The sequence below is a fragment of the Agelaius phoeniceus genome, chromosome 7 (assembly GCF_051311805.1).
Source record: "Agelaius phoeniceus isolate bAgePho1 chromosome 7, bAgePho1.hap1, whole genome shotgun sequence".
Classification (NCBI taxonomy): domain Eukaryota; kingdom Metazoa; phylum Chordata; class Aves; order Passeriformes; family Icteridae; genus Agelaius; species Agelaius phoeniceus.
In genome coordinates, this window is record NC_135271.1 from 32,303,603 (window position 1) to 32,323,070 (window position 19,468).

The following is a 19,468-nucleotide window of genomic DNA, read 5'->3' on the forward strand; positions in this document are numbered from 1 at the left end:
CAAAACTGAGGTTGTTTTATAAAGTGTGCTTACATCATTCCCTACAGACATTTACTTGTGTGACTTCATTACTGATGTTTTATACTTCTTGATGGTAACATTGTAAAATGTCAGAGAATGCTGTGACCAAAACTACTCTGATTTAGTTTGGTACTCATACTTAACTTAAGTGTACAGGACACCACATGTTCCCTTAAAATCTCCACATCTCTGCAGTACACAGGCAGATTACAAAATAATATATTAAGGCTTATTCTTGTATTGGAATGGGGCTGGGGTTTTGTGTGTGTATGTTTGTTTTTATGTTTGGGGATCATTTTAATAATATGACTTACTTAATTATAATATTAATTATTTAAAAAACCCAGAAAAACCCCAAAATTATTTCTGGGTGTTGACTGTACAGGTATGTGTACCAGAGTAATGGGTAGTTTCAGAATGCACAATGTACCACATATGTGCATTGGCAAAAAAGAATGCAAATTAATGCCAGTTGAAATGTATAAGAAAGTAATAGGAGAAAGCAAAATAAATAGAATGTGTATCAGCAAATCAAGTTGGTAACAGTTAATGTTCTAGAAATTCTGAAATTCAATGAAAGATTCCATGATATGCTGTACAATCTCTAGATAGAAAGTGGCAATTTATGCACATTTCAACAGCATTGACTGCTACGTGTGGATGTTTTTTTTGTATTTCTGGTGAAAAACATTGTTCTTATTATCGGCATGTGGTGTTGCATGCTTGGTTAATTACACTTCTAAAAATATCAATATTAATGAAGTAAAAATATAACTGAATTTTATTTTCAGAAGCTAGATTTTTCCAGCTCATCAGAAGGAAGTACAGTTAATTTAGCTGTCTTTGGAGAAGAAAAAAGTGAAACTGAACCAGAAAAAGCATCAGAACTACAAGCATGCTTTACAGAAGGTATGGAAATAAAATTTGGGCCTAGCAATTACATTTTGCTTGTTTGTAAAAAACATTGGCTGTTCAAGGAAGCTATTTGCTACAGCAGTCCTGGATCCTAATTTATCAAGTCTTAGGGTATGATTAATTTTGCCTGTTGTAGATAGCAATACTGACATCTATGAAGTACTATTTGTTAAAGCAAAGTTCAATATGTGTGTATGTAGTAATTTTTAATATTTTAAAATAATCACTAGGCACAATTCTACAAACTTATTCTCAACAGACAGTAATTCTGTTGATTTGAATTACTTTGTCAGTAGTGAAATCTGCATGATCAAACCCTACACTAGGCTAACTTTACTAAAAAATTTAAAATGAAATCATGTGATTGATCACTTCCTAATGCACCATCATTCAATGGAGAGTTTGACTCAAACAATAAAGTTATTTTGTTGAGATTGCACCATTAATGGGGAGAGAGGAAGTATAAATATACTGTGGGTTAGAACAGGTGGATGAGATCCTGTGTATCTATTTAAGTAAAGAAGTTGGAACAGCATACTTGCAGATCCTTAAATATTTTGATTCATTTTAGTTCTGAATAGCTGCATCTTCTAGGGAACTACTGAAATTTACTATGTAGGAAAGAATTTCTGGGTTTTTTTTATATTATGGATCTTAATTTCCTTTTAAATCATGAGTAAAATAATTCAGAACAAAATATGGTCCAGGATTAACTCCCCTATCCTGTTCATGCTTTTTAGTTTACTGTTTTGCAGACATCTTTGATATTAGGCTAGGACTTTTGTCCATTGAAGTGTTATTTTATTGGTCTTTATATTCCAGAATTGTTTGTCAGTGTGGGGATGAATTGACTATATCAGGTTCTTAATTAAAAAAAATTCCAACAAAAAACGTACCTTTCTCAAATAATTTGACAATATATTAAAATTCTTCCTTATCCCTGTTTTATGTGACAGCAACTCATTCTTGGGCATAAGATTTATTTTTTCATAATATAGGCATGTTGAGTGGTTGAAGGTAAGGTAGTTCATGTTCTTCACAGTGGTAGCTGTTTTAGCTGAGATGATGAAATTCAGTGTAACTTATCTGTAACATATGAACTTAATGACACTTTGCAGGAAAACCAGAATGCTTTTAGGATCCATTAAAGTCATATCAACTTGGTTTTGTTTCTATGTGATTAATACTTTTTAAAGAATTAAGGAGGCTACTCTTGGCTAGGCAGTTACTGACAATGCCTTGAGGCCCCATGATAAAGTAGGGAGCTCTCCAATGTGAGGCAAATTTCTGTGGACAGTTGCCACAAATCTGTATCACATTGGAAAAGCTCTCATTATCTCCTGTTAAAACGTTTGCTTATGTAAAGAGTTACCCTTCTTCAGCCCATGGAGCATAGTTGTTCCTCAGCATAGTAAAAATAGTATTATTGTCTGATTTATTTGAATGTTTTCTAAAAGGCAACAGTTGTTTTAAAAGAAGAAGCTTCTGTATTTCAAACAAGTTTGTGTGGAAGTTGCTATATATGCTTGTTGTTTCTACTCCCTGACAATTTGCATATATTCTTTAATTATCTGTATATAAACTGAATAATATATTTTTTTAAATGTGTTTGTAAATGAAAATTAGTTCAGTTAGATGACTGTCCTTTACGACAAACTTGATGTAGCATCAGAGTAGAGGAAAAATTGTGTACACTCAAGTTTTCCTACATCCAAAGTTTAAAATTGAAAAGGTAAGTAGCATAAGTAGCATGAAGTAACTTGAACTTCATGAAACAGAAGCTAGCTAAGAATAATTTTATTTTTCAGGATAATGAAAATTGTACCATATAACAGTTTCTTAATGTTTGTGGTATTAGGCTGTGTACGGAAGTTTAAATGCTGTAAAGGCAGTACAGAGAGCACAAGAGGAAGACTCTGGTGGAACCTTCGAAAAACCTGTTACAACATAGTAGAGCACAACTGGTTTGAATCATTCATTGTCTTCATGATTCTTCTCAGCAGTGGTGCTCTGGTAAGTAGAGCTTGCACCCATAGAAATAGTACCTATAAAAACGTTTTATCTAAGTGTAGTATTATAACACCTGTTTTCCTTAAGAATAAAACACGAAGTTGCCTTTGAAGAAGTTGCCTATGGAACTAAATTCCCAGAATATTTTGGGTATTACATTTAATTTCGATTACATTAAAATTTTGATGACTGCTTGGTGATGTGTGTGTTTATGAAAAGGATTATGCAAAAAATCTTGTTTAAGAAATTACAAAAATCATGAAAAGGGAAATGTATGCATGAAAAAATTGTTCTACTTCAACTGAAAATTGTCCCCCAAAGCAGATATTGAATTCATCATGCTCTTAGTTAATTTTTTGCTACAGTTTTAGTTATAGTGTTTCTGGTCTGTCACATAGGAATTTTTGAATTTTTTTTTACTATTCTTAGTGACATTTAGTGCTTCACATATTTGGTTTCATTTTGGTTGCTAATTGACACAGGATTTGTTCTATATTGTCTTGGTCTCTGCTCCAGCACCTAAAGCACCAGGTACTTTCCTTCCTTCTTCCCTGACCCTGGTGTTTGCTGGGTAGTTTCTCTCTCTTTTTTCCTTCAGTGCTCATACTGCCATGCAGTGCTTTGCCCTTCCTTAAACGTTTTCCCAGAGGCACCATCAGCTTCATCGTTGTTCTCAGCTGTTTCCTGTGTGGGATCAATGGTGGAGCTGGCACAAAGCAGTCCCCTGGCCTCTTCTTGCAGTGGCCACATCTACAGCCTCCCACTACTAAAACCTTGCCATCAGCATCTAAGACAGGAATTCTGTAGAGATCATCAACATAATATCTGGTCTCCTGTTAATTGAAGTTGATATAATAATGAGAGTGGCTTCTGACCGAACCAGGCTGGGCTTTTCAGGGTGAAAAATTATAATTCTGTGTTGACTATTATTGAAATTTCTAAAAATCTTTTGGGCAACCTCAGACTTTTTATTGTAATTCCATTTTCAGACAATAATTAAATCTAAAACTCAGAATGTAATTGTAATTTCTGTTATGTTGGTTTTTCAAGGTAAAACATCTAAAGTTGAAAGTGATTTTACTTTGCTGTTTTCGTTTAGTTCTGGCTTAATTTGTAATTTTCAAAGGCTTTTCAATATCTGACTTATATGTAACCCATTCTTTACAGGCTTTTGAAGATATATATATTGAACAGCGCAAGACTGTAAGAGTCCTGCTGGACTATGCTGATAAAATCTTTACTTACGTCTTTATTCTGGAAATGGTGCTAAAATGGGTGGCTTATGGTTTTCAGACTTACTTCACTAATGCTTGGTGCTGGCTGGACTTCCTGATTGTCGATGTAGGTACTATGCTTTCCAAGGAGTCTGTTTCTGGTTTTTAGGCAGGGCATTTTATGTAACTTCAATGTGATAGAGATACATGCAGTGAATAATATAAATTTTGTTTAAAAGAATGGAAAATTACATGCTGGTGAATAAGATCCTGCTGCAGTTATCCAGTGTGTAACTGCATCTGCCTTTGTGCTGTCATTGACACCTTGTGTTCTGTGTTTTACTGTGCGGGGTCCCAGCTGGTGAGGGAGCACTGTTTACAGATTTGACTTCAGTCTGCTGGATGTGGCAGCAGAGAGCAAGGAGGATGCAGACACAGGAAGGAAAGGGAAATTTAAGTGTGCACTTGGGGTATACATTAAGTGAGCACATTTGATCCTGGGCTAATGGGGCACTGACAAAGAACTGCAGAGGAGAATTGGTTTTCAATAATAACATTAAAAGCCAGTGTTGACATTGCACTCCAGAGAAACTAAATTAGTGACATTGCATGATACGTTCATTTAAAGGAGTTCTTTCTTTTTGTGAAGATGTTGGACTAGAAATTCAACAAGTGGACAAAAGAAAACTCTATTGATTGAATGGTACCTGGAATCTAGGACAGAAATTTTGTCCCCTACCAGCAGAATTCAAACTTACCTAATGCTCTTTTTAAAGTAGGCTTTTTGGAAGGAAAGGCGTTTGTGATTTGTCTTCCTCATTTAACTGTGCTTCTTTTTTCAGTGGATCCCCATTCTTAGCAGATGGACTAACTCAATGACATGAGAAAATATGTGATATGTTTTTTCTGGGATATGCAGTTTCCTGCTTTTTACTTTCATGGCCTCTCTATTTCTTCTGTTGTGAATTCCCAATTAATACTTACACCAAGAATAAAGTCAACATATTCCCAGAAAAGATGTACTGACCTGTAAGAAACTTAGCAAGTATAAAGGCCCTCCCCTAAGACTGAATTTTCCAAAACAAGATAATCTTAGCACATGAAAGGAAAAAAGAGTTAGGACTGTCTTTGAGTAAGGCTGAATATATAATTTTTGTATATTTGCTTTCTTTGTGGATGCTATAGCATTCTGATTTTTCTTTATTATAACTTAAGTGAAAAATTATGAGAATTTTATAATTAATGGGAAATCAGCAGCAATCATCTAGATAGATTCTGTCACCTTTGCATAAAATTGTTGATGCCATGTTTTAGACTCTTTTCATATATGAATAACCAGACAATATATTTCCAGAAGCTTGTAATACATTAATTTTGAATTTTTTTCCATTACAATGGTCATTGGTAAAAAAGAAAGAAAATTAATAAAATAAATCTATTACTATTTAAGGAGTATTCAGATTTAGTGTCTCTGTACAAGCCTGTATTGGGAAATGTTGATCTTGAATTCAGTTTTAAGATCAATTCTTCTGATTAGGCATACCATGTATCCATGTGGATAGGTATGGGCTCTTCATTGTTTCAGCAATCTCAGTGCTTTCCTGTAGCCATCTTAATCTTTTGTTTAGAATGTCTGCATTTTGTGGTCCCACAGCAGCAGATTATATAACAATTCATGTTGGGGGGCACCATCAGAGGTTTTCAATTAGCTCTAACCTCAAGGTTAGATTAGACAGCTCAGGCTGATACTCTGCTTTGAATGAAGAATGCCTTACTTAGCAATGCCATTTCCAGTGTTTGGCCTCCTATATTGTAAACCCACTCCTTCCACCCCTAAAATCATGGTGATCTGCTTAGCTTTTTCTGACATTATTGCTAGACTTGCTATTATTTTCAGCCACTAATAAGGAATTTTAATTCTTTCTCTTCCTAATGGTTTAGCGTGCAGGTGCTGCCCTCAACTGCTTAAATAGATCTTTGTTTTATCTTTCTGTCCTATGCCTTTATCCAGCTAAACATTGAACAAATTTGCCGTACCAGTACCAGTCAAGTTAAATTATCACTGTGAGACATTTTACAGAATCTTTTCAGGCAAACTGTTCTGTACCTAGCAGCCTAAGCTCTCCAGCTGTTCCCTGTTTGGGAAAGGACTTATGGTATGCAGACAGAAGTTCTTACCCATTGTGATGTTTACAGTTATTTCAGAAACAGGTAATTAGCCCTGAAACAAATAAATATGCTCATTTTGCTCAGCTTTCCATGTGCAATTACAAAAGGTATCACAGAGAAGAGAAAAAATGGGATTGTATAGTAATTGGCAGCTTGCTTGAGCTACCCTTAGAGAAAAGAAATCTGCAGAAGACTTCTTTGTGTAAACACAACAGGAGATAGCCATCTGGAGTGGGAGGTTCAGTGTGGACACAAGTCATTGACTTTCACTGGAAAACAGCAGGAAAATCAACTTTTGAGCTGTTAATCCAGCTGTACTGAAGGTTTGAAAAATTAGTGTGGATTAAACCCTTTCTTCCACAAAAGTAGGCACATTAATTTTCCAAAATACAAACAATTTGTAAAATCCAAAGATTTTTCCAGCTTATGATAACAATGCACTTTTGTGCAATTATACTATTTGGTAGTTACAAGAACAGAAAGTTGTAGCTGAGTTTGGGATTCTGACTCATGTGCATCATTACAGGATGTTTTGTAAATTTCCCCTTCTTTTTCTTCAACACACCTTTTGAATTTTCGAATTTTCTAATGTTATATTTAGGATTTCTATATATAGAAGCCTGTTTATTGCTGGTATCACAGGCTGTCCAAACCACAATCAAACACATAGAGGGAGAGGAAATTGCTTAGTTTTTTAAAAATAAAAATGTACATATGCTCATATCCACAGATAGTATTATGGATTAAAGTATGTTTTTGTTCAAACAGTTCTGAAATTTACATGCAATATTAGACTTATTTTTTTCTTTTTTTTTTTCTTTTTCTTCTTTAGCTTTTTAAATTTATTTTCACTGAAAGATTGGGGACCTTTTGAATTTTTTCCCCAATATCCTGATCAAAATTTTTATCCCTTAAGGCATTTCTATTTTGAAGCTACTTAGAAAAGTACTTTTGTTTTGTTTTGTTTCCTCTAGGTCTCATTGGTTAGCTTAATAGCTACTGCCCTTGGTTTCTCAGAATTTGGTGCAATTAAATCTCTCCGAACATTAAGAGCTTTGAGACCTCTAAGAGCTTTGTCACGCTTTGAAGGCATGAGGGTAAGGAAAAAAAAAATGGAAATAATGTGTAAAACAAATCCCTAAAAATATGCCAAATTATAAAAGCATGGAATATTACTAATTGAATGTCTGTTAGTAAAGCCAACAGTATCATGTTTGGTTATGTGACATGCATTACTACTTTTCTATTTGCATTACTTCAGTGTAATGTAATGCTTTACATAAAATCATCTTCTAGATTAAAAAAAAATAACCCTTGTGTTGTTTTTAATTTTTTTTTTCTGTGTTTATTGACTAGGTGGTTGTGAATGCTCTTACTGGAGCAATTCCATCCATTATGAACGTACTTCTGGTTTGTCTTACATTCTGGCTAATTTTCAGCATCATGGGAGTAAATTTGTTTGCTGGCAAGTTCTATCACTGTGTTAACACCACAAATAATGAGATTTTCACACCAGAACAAGTCAGTAATAAAAGGATGTGTGAAAATATAAGCAGGACTGCTGGAGGTGTTCGGTGGAGAAATGTGAAAGTAAACTTTGATAATGTTGCAATTGGTTATCTTTCTCTGCTTCAAGTGGTAAGTGCTTAAATTTTACAGCTTTAGTTTTAGTTGTGGTATCATTTAATTGTATAATTTTCAATGCTATTTTAAAATAAATAAATGGATATGGATTTGACTATAATTTTGTTCTATGGAGCTAATTAATGTTTCTTATTGTAAAAATGTGATACATTCTCTGGCCATTTTGGAAGAGGAGGAATATCTAATATTCACCTGATGAAGGTTTCTTGGTACCCAACTGCTAGTACCTTTTCAAGTGCTATGGAAATGCAGTATGTAGTTAAAAATCTGGTTAAAAACTGCAGCTAGGTTTCATTTTCTTTGATTTTCTTTATCCATTAAGGCATATTGACTAAAATTTTTTCCATGGTTGTCATAGATAGGTTCTAGGACTTATCTGATCTTCAAACAAGAAGAGTGTTAGATTTCTAGGCATGATCCTTTTTGGAGAAAGTATCTGTAAATTGCCAATAAGACATATAAGACATACATATTTACAATCAGGTTCATTTGACCAACTACTTCTAGGAAATTATTTGTACTCGTAAGCAATTGGCAATTATTCTGCCTTTAAAAATTCCCAACTGGTAGTGTTTAGTAGTTAGTGTTGTGCTAGCAGGCTACCATCTGTTTGCTCCTGGGGGTAACACTAGCTGTTGCTAAACAGCACTGGGCAATTGCATAAGTTACCAGCTTAGAGAGTGGCACTGCTTTTAGTATTTGTAGCATGTATTGCACCCGCAGTTCACCTGTGTAATGGTTGCAGTAAACATATTATTCACACCTTTCCTGCCCTCAGAGTAGGTTTGATGAGGACCCTCTAGAAGGATAAAGAATTGGTTGGATGGCTGTGTGGAAAGACTTAGAGTCAGTGGCTTAGTATCCATGAGGAAACCATTACCAAGTCGTGTCTCTCAAGGATTTGCTCCAGGACCAGTACTATCTGATAGCTCCATCAATACCATCAGTAGTGGAATTGAGTGCACCCTCAGCAGCTGGCAAATGCACCAAATCGGCTGCGATTTGTGATAGGCTTAGATGGCACACACTTTAAGGAGCTACTGAGTCCCTGGGCAGCTTCACTCAGTCTCTTCTTGGAGCCCCTTGTATCCAATGGAGTGACCCACACCATCCCTGTGCAGGTGGGCTAGCTGGTCACACAGGCTCCCTGTATCCTGACACGAGAGACCCGGCTTTACTGGGATGTCACATAGCACAGTGCCTTTCCTGTTAAGGTAATGCTTTACAATGGCAGCCAGCACAGCACATTTCCCTGGGAGATAAATCACTGTCTCTCTGGTATGATGATATTGATTGCAACTCATCTCACAGAGGGTTTATATGAATTTCCATGAAGATTAGAATTTATTCAGTGTTTTTTAAGAACTGGGGGGAGATATTCCATAGTAATGAACTTCCTGTGAATGCTTCACTTGTAACGCACCAGACTTCTAATATTTTCTTTATTTTTATGAACAGAAATACATTGCAGAAGACACTGGTTTATTTAGAATGTTCTCAGAACTGGAGCATTGATAGAAAATATTAACAAATTTTGTTTTTAGGCAACATTTAAAGGATGGATGGAGATTATGTATCCTGCAGTTGATTCTACAGAAGTGAGTGCAATATAAAATCTACTATGTAAATATAAAATTTACTGAGGGAAAACAAATCTAAGACTGATGTGAGGCTTCTTGAATGGTAGTTGAAATGATCTAAAACATAAAAAATTAAATGTAAAGTCCTGATGAATTTTCTACAATCTATACCCACAAAGTGCTTATACTTTTATCAGGTAACAAAAATCATAGCTGTAAGCTACATAAATTACTAGTAATTTAATAATTCTTCTGTAAAAATCCAAAATAATGAGATCTGGTTTTCCATTAATTTATGTCTGAGATTGTACAGATCAGGAAACAAGTTTTTTCTGTGTCCTCAAAAATAACCCAAATAGTCAAGAGGCATCACTGCAAAAGCTAATCTAGATCTGCAGACTCTGATGATCTCAAAAACCAAATTTGCTAATTTTTGCCTATTTTTCTTTTAATCTTGGTATTTGTTTGCATCTCTCCTCAATCCAGCTTTTGATTTGCATATAATCTGTAGGAACTGAATTGCTTTTGAGATTTGCACATTTCTGTCAAATTTAGTAGGACCTACATGAAATGTCAAATGTCATCAAGGAGAACAGACAGAGAGGGAAGGAATGGCAAGTCCTGCAATGTGTGCAATTACAGAAACCTGTATTAAATAGATTTTTCAAGTTGAAATATGAGGCAACTGTAGCGTATGCTCCAAAAGAGTTGGGTTTACCCCCCTGTCCATCTGGATGCAACTTCTCCTGCTCAGGATCTTTGATTTGTCTTAGCTGTTATTTGTGATGCTTTGCTGTTCTCCTGTGTTATATAGGTAGAGAAACAGCCCAAGTATGAAGAGAACCTGTACATGTACCTTTACTTTGTGGCCTTTATTGTCTTTGGATCATTTTTCACCCTAAACTTATTCATTGGTGTCATCATAGATAACTTCAACCAACAAAAAAAGAAGATAAGTACCACATGTTTCATTTTCACAATACTTCATTGTTATTGAGCATTCTAATAAATGTATGCAAATAATAGTGTCTGAAATTTCTCATAGTAATAGAAAGAAAGAAAAATAAATCAGGTTTTAAGATTTTTGTTTGTTAAAAATAATTAAATAACAGTCTTTTCTTTTTAAGACATCTGAAGTAATTTAAAATTACATTTAGTATTTGAGTGTTCTCCACATCCCTGTACAGCCCAATGATATGTTGTCCATCAGAAAATTATATCTTTGTTTTTCTTAACTTTACAGTGCTGTGCCTAAGCAATGTGAAAGTGCAGATGACTTAAGCAAATAAGGCAGGAAAGAAGAAAATATGAAAAACTATAAATTTCAAAATTGATAAGGAGCTAACATATAGCAATATTGTGAAGGCCTCCATTACAGAGACTAACACGTTGAATGCTGACACTATTTCTCTGTATTGTAAGATCATAGAGGTTGGGGAAACTGTCTTGAGTTAGTGAATTTGCAAGAAAAAGAAAATGGATGTCACTTGAAAATGTGTAGGTTTTCTTTTCAACTTAAGCTGTTTCTATTATTTAAATCAACACAGGATTGTGTCAAGAAGTCTAGGGACATGTAAATAGATGAAAATGCAAGCTATGATGGCAAATTAAATTGTACTTGCTATTTAAACCATAAATGGTGGCATCTTCATCCTTCAAAATATTTGTACCTTCCTTGGAGTGAACTTCAGGGTCATCCAGTACTTAGCAGGAAGGTGGATCCATTTCCTATCCTTGGAGAGCAAGACTAAGGTTATATACATGTTATTGGCATTTTTGGCAGTTGATGTGTAACAGGGGTGATCTTACTCAGTAATGAGGTAATTATAAATTTTATTAAGTTCACTTGGCAGACACTGTCCACTGGAGTCATCATGACTCAGAAGGCAGATAAGGGTTCCTGCTAAATGGCTTTTTCTGGCAGTATGGTATACACCCCTTGTACATTTTGAGCTGTTGCAAGACACTGAGAAAGTAAAATAGTGGACATGCAATTAGGCTGGGAAAATTCTATCTCTATGCTATTCCTCAGTCTCATCTAGCAAACTAGCAAGCATTAGTTGTCTGTCTTTTGAATTTATAGGTGCATCTGTGTTCATAGAAATGTGCAGATCACACAGTTCATGGCTACCCAGCAGTATTTTTCTTGCCATTGTTCTTTTTTAATATCACTGACAATTGGGCATGTTGGGATATGAATGGGAAAAGAGCTCGTGTTGCAGCATACTGTCTCTGTGTAGTTAAACTGTGCTTTTCTGTGGTTCCTGTGAGCATCCTACTTTCATTACATTAGTTCTGTGAGGGAGGGAATGCTCTGCTGTTGATTTCCTAACTGGTCCTTAAGGGTACCTTGCCTTGAGGCCTTTATTCTCCCTGGGGACAGTACACTGAGACAAGGATGGCTTGTTCTCTCATGATAGCCATCATGTCAGTGAGACAGCAGAAGAAATCCCCAACCCCTTCCCACTTTCTTTATGGATCTCTTCTTTTATTCTTTATTTCCCACTGAGTGAAATCCTCCAACAGACACAGCACATTTCCACCATAATTATCAAATGAACTTCTTGTCTTTCTTCCAAAACTCTTACTCTCCAAGAAGTTAATTTTACGTGAATATTTGATTTATGAGGAGTTTGTTAAAGACAGTCTCTTTTGCCTTCTAAATCTTCATGTCAATATATAGACACAGCTGAAAGTTAAACACACCTTCATTCAGACTTACCATTACTTTGTCTATAAGATTGACACTACATTTGACAAATTCAGTGGGATGAAGTGTCAGAATCACCCTGACTCTGAAGTTCATTTCCATATGCCACTGCTTTGATATCATGCATACCTGGAATACAATTACAAACAAGTGCATGAAAGGTATAAAACAAGTTACTTGACAATATAGATTGTATTTCTGACAAGTGTTTCCATGTGTGTATTACACCAATCTAGAAATCATTTTATTCATACAAGAAACCCCAAAGTAAATCCATGCTTCTGATGATCTAGGTACAGTGTAGGGGGATGATCAAACTTCATACACACTGTTTGATGTGTATGTATCATCTGAACGGAGATACCTATAATCAAATGGCAAAATGCACATCCTGAAAAGTAAAATCAGTAATTTGTTTCTCTTGGTGTGTTTTAGTTGAAGGCATATATGCTCACGGTGTATCTTTGTACCTTTGAAACTTTTTTATTTTTGGTAGATTGATTTACAATGTGGAGTTCATGATGCTGGATTTATTAAGTGTCTATGAAATGTGTATTTTCCAAGTTGGGTTTAGTTTTTTAAATTTATTTAATTGAATTAATCAGGTATGTATTTTTTTAAAATAAGAAATAGATAGAAGTTTTGGGGATTTTCTTTGCTCCATAATTTCTTTCATTTTTCCTTCAAGATTCATCAGAAATTTTAACAATCTTTGAAATAATTATTATGTTTTGGTTTTGGTAACAATGTATAAGGATGACTAAAGGGCTTATTTAAACCATGTTCTGCAATGCTGTGAATTAATGGATATGAAGGCTTGTCTGTAATCAGATTTGGGGTTTCTTTTATTAATTTACCTTGGAGGCCAAGACATTTTCATGACAGAAGAGCAAAAGAAATACTACAATGCAATGAAGAAGCTGGGCTCCAAGAAACCACAAAAACCTATACCTCGACCAGTGGTAAGAATAGTGCAATTCTTATGTCATCTGTATTTGGAGGGAAATCCCAGCGGTACATCAATTATAATAAAATTTCTCCTTTAACTCTAAAATGGTTTCAGCCAAATTAGTTACCCCTTCATTCTGAATTGAAATGTACACGTGTCTGTTCTGCAGGAAAAATCTCTCATATTTGTTATGCCTGAGAAAATAGAATCAAAGAACGTGAAGAAATATAGGCTTGCTGAGTTTTGAGAGAAAAACTTTGAACTCACATATAAGTTACTGGACAATGGTTTACTTAGATTTTTGAGCCTTTTGCTTGGTATATTTTGGGAGAGGAAGAATGAAATGGGAGGGAGGAAACAGATGTTTATTACATAAAAATACTATAACCTTTTCTTTTTTCTTCCCTCAGAACAAATTGCAAGGTCTGGTGTTTGATATTGTAACCAAGCAACTATTTGACATCATCATTATGGTTCTAATCTGTCTTAACATGATCACAATGATGATAGAAACAGATGACCAGACTGAACAGATGCAAAATATTTTATATTGGATTAACTTGGTCTTTGTTGTCCTTTTCACTGGCGAATGTGTCTTCAAAATATTTTCACTCCGTTATTATTACTTCACCATTGGCTGGAATATTTTTGATTTTGTGGTTGTTATTCTTTCAATAATAGGTAAGAAATTACTATGTTCAAAACGAAATATAGTTATGTGTATTTATTGCTTTCTCTCTATCAAGTTGTGCAAATTAGAAGAGTTACTTAATTTTAATTTCTCTTGATTATTTTACATTTTCTGTTGAAAATGCAATCTGTGTTAAAAACTTACTTTCTTCATTTATTTTTATGTTTTTCATAGGTATGTTTCTAGCTGAGGTAATTGAAAAGTACTTTGTGTCACCCACTTTGTTCAGAGTTGTACGACTTGCCAGGATCGGTCGAATCCTGCGCCTCATTAAAGGCGCTAAGGGAATCCGCACTCTGCTTTTTGCTTTGATGATGTCTCTTCCTGCTTTGTTCAACATTGGGCTGCTGCTCTTCCTGGTCATGTTCATCTATGCCATATTTGGCATGTCCAACTTTGCCTACGTCAAGAAGGAAGATGGGATTGATGACATGTTCAACTTTGAAACGTTTGGCAACAGCATGATCTGCCTGTTCCAGATCACCACGTCCGCTGGCTGGAATAATTTGCTCAACCCAATTCTCAACAGTGGGGAGCCAGACTGTGACCCTAACAAGGCTCATCCAGGGAGCTCTGTGAAAGGTGACTGTGGCAACCCTTCTGTTGGGATTTTCTTCTTTGTCAGCTACATTATCATATCCTTTCTGGTAGTGGTGAACATGTACATTGCTGTGATTTTGGAGAACTTCAGTGTTGCTACCGAAGAAAGCGCTGAACCCTTGGGTGAGGATGACTTTGAGATGTTTTATGAGGTTTGGGAAAAATATGATCCTGGTGCAACACAATTCATAGAATATAGTAAACTGTCTGATTTTGCAGCTTCTCTAGATCCTCCTCTTAATATACCAAAACCAAACACAATTCATCTTATTGCAATGGATCTACCTGTGGTGAGTGGTGACAGAATTCACTGCCTTGACATCTTGTTTGCTTTCACAAAGCGTGTTTTGGGGGAAAGTGGGGAGATGGACACCCTCAGAATACAGATGGAAGATCGGTTTATGGCATCCAATCCTTCTAAAGTCTCCTATGAACCAATTACAACCACACTGAAACGAAAGCAGGAAGAAGTTTCTGCCACTATCATTCAGCGTGCTTACAGACGTCATCTTCTGAGACAGTCAGTAAAGAAGCTTTCATTTATGTATCAGAAGGATGGGGGTGATCAGCTTATCAAAAAGGATGTGATTGTTGGTAAGCTGAGTGAAAATTCATCTCCAGAGAAAATGGATATGTCTGCATCCACTACAGCTCCGCCTTCTTATGATAGTGTAACAAAACCAGAAAAAGAAAAATATGAAGATGACAAATCAGAAAAGGAAGACAAAGGAAAAGACAGAAGAGGAAACAAAAAATAAAAGGCTCTTTTATCCATAATGAATGTTTGCAAGCTTGAAAATATGTTTTTGTCAGTAGCACTCTTACTGGAGGATTATGCCAAAATTATAAGTTTTTACATATTTACCCACTACTGCAGACAGTGCTTGTCCAAGAAAATGATCCATCACTAGTAAACTCTTGGTGTGTAACAGGGAAACAAACTTGCAGAACAATAGTTTTGATTATCAGCTGTTACTAATTGAGAGGAGACACAAAATTTCTACTTGGAATATAGGAACCCTTAAGGGGTCCTGATAAACCTGTATTTTTGTGGAGTAAGTGTATCCACTGTGTACATCTCATCTCTTATCTGTGTTCCATGTGTATCAGTTCTTGTTCATGATTTCATTTGCTTTAACAACATACTGCTTTATTAATTCTGCTGTGCTGAGAAAAAAAATCTAAAAACTCTTTATTTAGATAAACACTAAATAATACTCTTGTGTGCAGAGAAACACAAATGTCAGGAATATGTAATTATGGCATCATAATATGAACATAGTTCTCTTCAAGCCACTTCTAAATGCAGAAAGCCAGGATTCCAGATTATTAAACCTCAGGATGTAAATCAAAGAAGCACCAAACTATTAAAAAAATCAAGAGTCCAGATAAAGAATTTGTCAGTAAATCAAACAAGGAAATAATTCTCACAGAAAAGAGGTCGGTAACTTAGTCTTTTAAGTTTAATGTATTTATTTTTATTACCTTTCAGTAGTTTTTAATTTATTGTACTGTCCATTTCAGATACAAATAAATGATGCTATATAGAGCTCCTGTTTGGAAAATTGTGAAACTACTAAAAAAACTTACTTTCAGTGTACAAGATAGCTGATAATTCCTGAAACATTCAAACAATTATTTTCACAGAAGAGCTACAAATGACAAATTCTGCCTATAGGAAATTATATATATTTTTTAAATGGTATGTTTGACCTTGTAGTATCGTGAGTAGCTTCCATACTTTATTCCAAAGTCAGTTGCTACACTTCTCATTTCTCATGAGTTTATCCCATTTAGGAAAATAATCAAAGCTATGAGTATAAGCTGAAAGCAGAGTATCTTTGGGGACAAATACTACCTTAATATATACCTCAGATTTCATTTTTTCTACTTTGGAAGGATGGATCATAGAAACACAAAGTATGTACATGAGAGAGGTGGTTTTGACACCCTCTTGGCAATTTAGTCAGGTTTCCACTCTAATGTAACCTTCCACAGAGAACTGAGATGACCAAAAAGATGTAGTGAAATCAGCTTTGTCCTGCACGGGGGTTTAGATGATTTTTTTTTGCATTCAGGCTGACACTATACATGTAAGTAAAATACCCTCTGTTATTTAATCAGTTGTTTTACACAGTGGTACCTTTTTGAACAAGGAGACAATGACCTAATTACCATATATGTGTCAAATATGTACCCTAGTAAGTTAGCTTGCAACATTTCAGTAGATATTATGATATATTCTGTGATACTTTAAATAATTGGAAGCTCTAACTGATGCATGCTTGCTGCAATTATCCTACAGCTGTTCAAGTTTAACATGGGAAGAAATGTGAATGCTAAAAAGAAAACCTGACAAGACCATCATTCCTCATACCAGTAAGCAATAGTTTGCTGCTATTAAAGATTTTATTTTGTGTGAGTGTTGCAATTAGCAAATACGCACTAAGGTGGTGGACTATACAGGACAAATAGATGGCTTAAAATATGGGGCTAGAAAAAAATTATAACATATATCTATTATTTTTATTTTAAAAACATTTTATTTTATAACATTTTTTACTCATTATAAGAAATTATACATATTTTCCTGTTGTTATTAATATTTATTGCTGTCTGTCTTTGACACTTTACTGTTCAGAAACATGATATACAATGTGTAATGGAAAATTTCTGCTAATTGCTTTAAATAGCTTTTAATAAGGAATAATTTTAAAACAAATGGACAGTACAAATTTTTTTTCTGATCTGTTGGTAGGTCTTTTTATGTGAAACAAGATAGAAGGCCTTTTTTTATGTTATAATCCTGTTTATTGATTTTCAGGGATCTTAGTCATAGGAACATTGCTTTTTTCCCGGAGTTAATATCACACTGTCTGCTTTGCTTATTGGTGCACACTGCAGTAGAAACACTTTAAATATAATTTGTTATTTTGCATTTCTTATAAAAGAACTAGAATATTGATGGGGTCCTGCTTTTCTGGAAATTATTGGCTCATAGTATACTGATGAACTGCATGCAGGAAGTTGTTTTACCAAAAATAACTACATTGCTAACAACCGAAAAGAATAAAGATAACCTTTTTATGTAATTATTTTAGTCTTTGTCTTTTATTGTATGAATTTTATAAAGATTAACAAGTAATGGTAAAATTAAGGGGGAATCACTTCAACAGTGAGGTGATTTAGACATCTAGATCACGTGTTGCTTCATGACTTAGCTCAGTCTCAACTTGTCACTATCAAGATGAAATGAAATGCTGATGTTGTCCTGACCAAAAGAGTTTTTCTAGAATTCAGAAAAAATTGTATTTCAACTACATGTCTTTTGGCCAAATTTTTGAGTTGTCCAGGTAGACCTCTAGTGATATTCTCTGTTGGGCAAGTCCAGTGTGGGATGGCTCCACAGCTGCTCCTGCAGACACTGCTCACTCTGGGATAGGGCAGCCTGGATCTGTCACCAAAATAACCCCATGGGACCATAACACCATTGCTTTAATTCCTTTCCCTCTGAAGAAATCCATGCTTGCCAAGAGGAGGGAACAGGAGCTATTAGAGGTTTTAGGGGCCGTGTCACTGCTGTCCTCAGGCAACTGATGCCTTTGCAAGGCTCTCAGGCTGGTCCCTGGTGAGAGGTTGCTGCACACGTGGCAGGATGAGGGACATGGTGTGTGCATTGGACCTGGGCATGGGGTGACTAATCCTTTTTGGTTTTGTGTGTGTGTGTTCTCATTTCTCTTGTGAAGAGAAGTTGCTGTATGCTTGGGCCAATATAGCTAACAGGAAAAAACCCTGAACTGTGCTGTGCTTTGAAGGACAATGTGCATGGTTTTAGCAACTATACCTGATTTTAATTAATATGGATGTTTTTATCAATCCAGAATATTTAGTGTTTTAATATGGCAATTGCTAATAATTTTGTATTAATTTAATAATGTAAATACTTTAAAAAATATTATCCTTTTTACCCTTAAATTGCTATTTAAAGTTAAGTCAGTGCTGGATGGGTGTGTAGGTAAATTGAAAATTCTATGTGGAATAAGCATAAGATATTTATGTAATGATTTTTCTACAAATTTGGTAGTGCACAGAAATAGTCATTTAAAGGTCATTTATAAAATCATTCTACCCTTTACAATTTCTATTCTTTTTTAAGTTATGACCATTGAACCAATAATACAGCTGGAGTCACTCCATTTGTAGTATCTTAAATGCAATATCTCAGACCTGTACCTAAAAAGTAATATATTTTTGGATTCCAAGTGTATATATTTGAATAAATTTGGATACTTCTGTATTTCTTTGAAATTATTCCAGTATACCTTGAAGGTAAAAAACTTATGGAAGACACAGTTGACTTGCAGACTTCCTCCTTAACCTGCAGGTATGAAATAAATCTGTGGTTTAGTTTTGATATAAGACAGTGGTTTTAGGTAATGGGTCAGTCATAAATCATTATGCAAAACATTAAGCAAAATTCCTAGAGCAGTAGGACACTCCACTCTCTTATTGTCCCAGCTCATAGACAAGGAAAAATTAGTAAGAAAAGCTCCCTTAAAACTGCCTAAGAAATGAGCTGTCTCTTACTAACTCAGGAATGAAATTGTATTTTACTTTGTGAAGGTGTCATCAACCTCCAGTTCCCCTCCCCACCCTCCAAAAAAGCCTCAACTATTCCTCAAATCTGTATGGGAACATAAAAGTGAAACATTTTTGGAATTTTTCAAATCCTGGCCTGGTTCAACCTTGTAACAAAAATGTTTCACTTCTAAGGACAAGACTTCACTTCTAAAGACAAGTCCTGCATCCATCCTACGGAACCACCTGTAAAAATGAAAAAGGGAGAAGGTAGCAGGGGGAATAGGCAGGATATCGCTTCTCGCTTGTTTTCATCCAGAGGCCTTAACTAGGTTCGGGGGTAGTTGGTATTTTCAGGCAGGAGTTTGCGTTGCTGGGGGCGGTGGG

The 19,468-nt window shown here is 35.1% G+C and overlaps 1 protein-coding gene across 2 annotated transcripts in view; it reads left to right on the top strand.

Annotated features, from left to right (window-relative positions):
* The window catches only part of LOC129122373 (sodium channel protein type 2 subunit alpha-like), a 61,233-nt gene extending 43,638 nt beyond the window's left edge, over positions 1 to 17,595 (top strand). For both annotated transcript variants that reach the window (XM_077181458.1, XM_077181457.1), the window contains exons 18-27: positions 813 to 930; positions 2,795 to 2,949; positions 4,114 to 4,287; positions 7,304 to 7,426; positions 7,686 to 7,967; positions 9,518 to 9,571; positions 10,368 to 10,505; positions 13,121 to 13,225; positions 13,623 to 13,893; positions 14,078 to 17,595. In XM_077181458.1, the coding sequence (XP_077037573.1) occupies positions 813 to 930; positions 2,795 to 2,949; positions 4,114 to 4,287; positions 7,304 to 7,426; positions 7,686 to 7,967; positions 9,518 to 9,571; positions 10,368 to 10,505; positions 13,121 to 13,225; positions 13,623 to 13,893; positions 14,078 to 15,261 (2,604 nt within the window). In that variant the 3' untranslated portion in view covers positions 15,262 to 17,595. The remainder of the gene's footprint in view (positions 1 to 812; positions 931 to 2,794; positions 2,950 to 4,113; positions 4,288 to 7,303; positions 7,427 to 7,685; positions 7,968 to 9,517; positions 9,572 to 10,367; positions 10,506 to 13,120; positions 13,226 to 13,622; positions 13,894 to 14,077) is intronic.
* Positions 17,596 to 19,468: the final 1,873 nt, after the last annotated feature.